This window comes from Sebastes umbrosus, chromosome 13 (genome assembly GCF_015220745.1).
Source record: "Sebastes umbrosus isolate fSebUmb1 chromosome 13, fSebUmb1.pri, whole genome shotgun sequence".
In the NCBI taxonomy this organism is placed as follows: Eukaryota; Metazoa; Chordata; class Actinopteri; order Perciformes; family Sebastidae; genus Sebastes; species Sebastes umbrosus.
The window spans coordinates 655,162-661,030 of NC_051281.1; the positions used below are offsets into that span (position 1 = coordinate 655,162).

Here is a 5,869-nt window from a genome sequence, read left to right on the forward strand (position 1 = left end):
TCATGTCTCTCTTTCTTTGAAATTCTGACTAAACCTTTCATTGTATAATTTAATTAATAATATTGTTAGTCTGTCTGTATATGTATATATGTATATATGTAAATTCAATAAAAATATTTTTTAAAAAAAACTTTGACAGCCCTGATAATAAAATAGTTATCATTTTATTTATATAGCATGTTTCTCTTTCCTGTCTGATGTCACAGTTTTAAAGAGGTTTATTTATATTCTCAATAAAAGAAGAAAAAGACCAAAAACACTGAGCATAAAAACATGTATTAAAATTTTATTTACAGAAAAATGTACAAAAATATTGTCCCTCTTCCTGAAGTGTCCGTGGACCCTCCCGTTGGTCCACTAATAAATACCAGTAGTGAAATAGGTGGTGGTGGGGGGGGTTTAGGTTAGTGTGTTTCAGGGTCCGCTGGGTTCATCACTCGACCCATAAACAAGATGGATCCTAAAATAAAGAACACAATTTAATAAAACAGGTTTATTAAGTTTATTCACTTTAATACGACGGAGTGTCAGGGCCACGTTGAGGGGAAGAAATCTGAGATTATGAGAATAAAAATATTATATTACAAGACAAAAGTCATAACTTAATGTGGAGAAAATCATACCATTTCAAGAAAAAAATGTCGTAATATTATGAGAATAGAGTAATAATAATAATAATAATAATAATAATAATAATATTACCTGTGTTAATGTGTCGCAGCAGGAACAAGAACGGCCGGTCGGCCTTGAAGACGGGAGCTCTGGAGCGTTTGAGCAGCACCATCGCTGAAAGGTCAACACAGTGTTTCCTGTTATCATCCCATAATACTGTGATCATAGAAGAGCTGCTTTCAGACCAGTAGAAGTTAAAAATGATCACCTGTAGCGGCGGCGGCCTTCGTCCCGTCTTCTGTGACCTCTATTCTCACTTCATGGAAGGCGTCGGACACGTAGAGACTCTCCTCGGCTGCAGAAGAAACAGGAAGCACACCGTCAGTGATCATGTGACCTGATGAAGCTTCTAGAGGAATGAATCAGGTTAAAATGAGATGATGTGTTGACCTGATATTCCGGTGAAATCCGCCGCCGTCGGGTTGAAGGTGTCGCTGATGCCCATGGCGGGAAGCACCGCCCTCAGGTTGAACCTGTTCTGCATCCTGAACCTGTCAACGCCACACAGAGAACGTTTAATGTTCATCTGAAGACATGTTGAGAGTCTAAAGATTCGTCTGCAGCAGGAAGCGTTGGTCTGAACCTGGGCAGGAAGACGTCCATCTTGGCTCGGCGCAGGCCCGTGTCCCAGGACGCCAGCTGGCGAGCAGTGAGCTGCGACTCGATGGAGGACAGCGGCGTCTTCCTCTCGCTGGGCAGCACCACCTGCAGGCTCAGAGAGCGGCCCAGGTACGGCAGCTCCAACACCGTGTAGCGCTGGTCGGACAGCGTCCGGAAGTGACCTGACGGGGAGAGAGACGACGTGGTCAGGTGAGCTGCTGATGGACGGACGGATGGATGGATTAATAGATAGATGGAGTGATCGATGGCGTCTCTTACCGAAGCTGACCTCGGTGGCCTGGTACATCATGGGCACCTTGACGGCGGTCCCGTCGGTGAGGACGAAGGCCAGGTTCTGGGTGTTGGTGAACAGGAACTGTTTCTGCCAGATTCCCCTGAACGCCACGCCGTTGACCAGCGCCATCTGCAGCCGGTGGCCCCACCACGGGGCCTCCGGCTGGGCCTCGCCGGAGCCCGACAGCTCCCCGCTGCTGCTTCCTGCCTGCAGGGGCCACGCCTCATCTGGGAGGGAAGAGTTAGTTAGTTGAGTTTATTGTCCACTAGGAGGCAGAGAAACTCCACAACACGCCGACACATTATGACTCTCTAAAGACTGGAAAGGCCAAAGATTTGAACTAGATGATGAATCAGAAGACAACTAAACTATAAAACTTTGAATCTGTGATCTGTCTTCACAGTGATGTTGACGTATCAGATCAGTTCGATCAATAACTGATATCCACTAAGGGGGCGTGTCGGTCGGTATAATGCTGCCTTCAAAACCAAACTGGTGGTCTCGTGTTTACAACACGGGAAGCCGTGTACACGATATTCTTGGCGTCAAGTCGTGAGAACACCGCTGCTAAGCAACGGCAACATTAACGTTACTGCTGGTCCTCCTCCCTGAGACACGAGGGTTATTTAGTGTTCTGGTTCTCTTTAGCTGCTAGATGCTCCACTAAGTTCAGCAGCTCGTCTCTACTGAGTGTGTCTGCTGTCTGCAGGAGGAGAACAGTGAGTCTATCAGAGCTTGTTTACTGAACCAGTCAGTTAATGTGTCGTAAAACCAAAAACAAGGAGCTAAAAAAGGCTAAAAAGCTCTCTGGGTTCTACAAGCCAATAGAACATTGACTAGCGGCGTTCTGACTGAGTGCTGAAGCCGTCCGGCTCACCGTGCCGGTGCTGGCTGAAGTTGGCTCGGACCACGCTGGCGTTGGCCCAGACGGCGGCGTGCCGAGTGAACTCCGTCAGCAGCCGGACGCCGCTCTGCACGAACAGCGTGCACGTCTGCTGCAGCACCATCCCCTGGCTGCTGTTACTCACGTCTCTGTGGGAATGCAACAGGAAGTCCTGCACCTGGGCGTCTGAGGGACAGGAAGACAAGAAGAAGACAGAGGACAGGTGAGACACAGAGGACAGGTGAGACGGGACAGATTCATCATCAGTACCACTGACGGTGCCTCCTCCACCCTCTGGGCTACCTGACGGTGTCTCCTACCCTTCATGTTGTATCCCAGCGTGGCCTCCAGCTGAGCCAGCGTGTTGCCCCTGGCGCCGAGCTGCAGCAGCCCCAGAGACAAGGAGACGCTGACGGGTGACAGGATGAGGTTTGAGACGTTCTCCGTCTCGGTGAGCGTCTGGTAGAGGCTGACGGCGAAGCGGCCGTGCAGCTCCGCCATGCCGTCCTGAAGGCTGCCGTCACACCGGCTCCTCTCCACCAACCAGAAGCAGAGGAAGACGGACGCCACCGGCAGGCGACGCATGTCCTCAGAGCTGCAGGACGGGGACGCTAGAGTCCAGAAACTAAATCCTGTCGGACCAGAAGAGGTCAGAGAGGTCAACCAGCAGGCAGCTGTCATTTTACAAACATCTAGTTATAGCCTATTATATGACCTATTCCTTAAGTCGGTCCGGGCCACAGGTTAACAAGCTACATCTGATTCTAAAATTGAGCACCTTTAAGACTAAGAACCTTTGAAAATTTATTTTATTCATTTATTTATTTTCATTTATTTATATTTGTTCATTATTATCATTACTATTTATTTATTTATTTAATTTAATTTTATATTATTTATTTACTTATTTTTATTATTATTTTTTTGGGCAAATAGCTGCAGCAGCAGTAATCATATTTAGCAAAATAAGTGCAGTTTAAGGAAACTGACAAATGTTGTAGTACTGTAGTCCTGTAGTACTATAGTACTATACTACTATAGTATTATAGTAGTATAGTACTATAGTACTATAGTAGTATAGTATTATAGTAGTATAAGGTCACTGTGGAGAGAATATTGCCAACTAAGCCAATCTTGTAATCAGATAATGTTTCCTACTGTGATGTGTAAATATCAGAAATATTAACCTATAGGAATTTATTTTTACTCAATTAATTATTTTGTATTTATTTATTGTCATCAAAATTATTTATTTTATTCCTAATATGTTATTAATTTATTTTATTTTGTATTTATTATTTATTTTATTGATAATATTTTATTCATTTATTTTATTTTATATTTTATTTTATTTATTTATTTATTTTTTATTTTATTGGTAATATTTTATTCATTTATTTTATTTTGTATTTATTATTTATTTTATTCATTTATTTTATTTTATATTTTATTTTGTATTTATTATTTTTTTATTGATATTTTTGTCTGATAATTTATTGATATTTTAAGGAGATTTTACTTTTTCTTTAAATATTTCACTAATATTTTTTAGGATATTTTACTGATATTATTATGGATTTTTTTTTCAAATTGTCTTATACTTTACTATATATTTTATCATCACTTTAATGTAGCAGCTGGTAAATGCTGAGCTACTTTTAATGATTTTATATTCTGCTGGTAGTTTAATCTATAATAATACATCAGCATTTATTAGTTTGTTTTAATAATCTGAATCTGTAAAGTAACTAAAGCTGCCCGATAAATGTAGTAAAAGTACAATATTTACTCTGAGATGTACTGAAGTAATACTACAATATTTACTCTGAGATGTAGTGAAGTAATACTACAATATTTACTCTGAGATGTAGTGAAGTAATACTACAATATTTACTCTGAGATGTACTGAAGTAATACTACAATATTTACTCTGAGATGTAGTGAAGTAATACTACAATATTTACTCTGAGATGTAGTGAAGTAATACTACAATATTTACTCTGAGATGTACTGAAGTAATACTACAATATTTACTCTGAGATGTAGTGAAGTAATACTACAATATTTACTCTGAGATGTAGTGAAGTAATACTACAATGTTTACTCTGAGATGTACTGAAGTAATACTACAATATTTACTCTGATGTAGTGAAGTAATACTACAATGTTTACTCTGAGATGTACTGAAGTAATACTACAATATTTACTCTGAGATGTAGTGAAGTAATACTACAATGTTTACTCTGAGATGTACTGAAGTAATACTACAATATTTACTCTGATGTAGTGAACGAGAAGTAAAAAGTAGCATAAAATGGACAAATAAAGTAGAAGTACTTGAGTATTTCGTTACATCCCACCACTGATAATGATAACATAATATACACATAATATTAACTCAATAATATTAACATTAATCTATATATTTATTATGAGTAGATTTTGAAGGTATTGGTATTTTAACTTGAGTAGATGATCAGAATACATCTTAATACTTGTGTATAAGTGATGTAAAGTTTAAATCTAATATCTTACTGTAGTGTTGTGTCTCCTCAGGTGAGATGTCCTGATGTCCTGTTGGTGTCTCAGCTCAGGTGAAGTGACGTCAGGTGTCCTCCTACCTGCGGACAGGTGAGGTAATATCCTCCAGCTGTTGTCCCACACTGACACCAACCATCCAGCCTCTGTCTGTCTTTGTCCCCGGTCCTCCTGGTCCTCCTGGTCCTCTGGTCCTCTGGTCCTCGGGTCCTCCTGGTCCTCCTGGTCCTCCTGGTCCTGGTCTGTCTCTGTGAGGCGGTGTGTGTAGTCATGAGACCGTGTTTAAAGCGGTCTCCGTCGGAGATGTCCGTACCAACCGTCCGGGGCTCCTGCTCCCCTCCCCGGAGCCCGGAGCTATAAGGAGCCAGGCGGAGGGAGGCAGGAGGGAGGCAGGAGGAGGCAGGACCCAGACCAGCAAATCCTGGAGCCAACAAAACAACAACACACACACACACACACACACAGACAGGAGCACACACACACACACACAAACACACACAGGAGCACACGCACACACACACACTCACACACACAGGAGCACACACAGGAGCACACACAGGAGCACACACACACACACACACACACACACACACACACACACACACAGAATCAGGGAGGTTTACTCACATTTTAATTGTAACCTGCTGAAACTATTAATATATTTTTATTTTTTATTATAACTATTAATATCCACCTGTAGAAGAAGAAACAGACAGTTTATTATTATTATTGGGGGCTCGTCCGGGATCCTGAGAGTTTGATTGGATATTCTAATTATACATTCTGATTACATTAGTAAAGTATTTATTAACAGCTTATTGCTGCACACATTATAACATTTTATATACTATATTAAGTATTTGTTAGTGATTACCAAATGA

The 5,869-nt window shown here is 41.2% G+C and overlaps 1 protein-coding gene across 1 annotated transcript; it reads right to left on the minus strand.

Moving 5' to 3' along the window:
- Positions 1 to 266: 266 nt before the first annotated feature.
- serpine3 (serpin peptidase inhibitor, clade E (nexin, plasminogen activator inhibitor type 1), member 3) lies at positions 267 to 5,422 on the minus strand. The gene is made up of 9 exons (XM_037790182.1): positions 4,986 to 5,422; positions 2,771 to 3,082; positions 2,445 to 2,636; positions 1,552 to 1,794; positions 1,256 to 1,454; positions 1,063 to 1,163; positions 881 to 967; positions 703 to 786; positions 267 to 460 (listed from the first exon to the last, which is right to left on the minus strand). Exons 2-9 carry the CDS (start codon positions 3,033 to 3,035, stop codon positions 405 to 407), a joined length of 1,227 nt encoding a protein of 408 aa, XP_037646110.1. The 5' UTR covers positions 3,036 to 3,082; positions 4,986 to 5,422; the 3' UTR covers positions 267 to 404.
- Between the last annotated feature and the right edge of the window lie 447 nt (positions 5,423 to 5,869).

Excerpts from the sequence above, each read along its gene's own strand:
- serpine3 (XM_037790182.1), bottom strand. The coding sequence starts at position 3,035 with ATGCGTCGCCTGCCGGTGGCGTCCGTCTTCCTCTGCTTCTGGTTGGTG. Across the intron at positions 2,637-2,770 it reads GCTGGGATACAACATGAAGG|ACGCCCAGGTGCAGGACTTC; the intron begins GTAGGAGACACC and ends CCTGTCCCTCAG. Across the intron at positions 1,164-1,255 it reads ATGGACGTCTTCCTGCCCAG|GTTCAGGATGCAGAACAGGT; the intron begins GTTCAGACCAAC and ends TGGCGTTGACAG.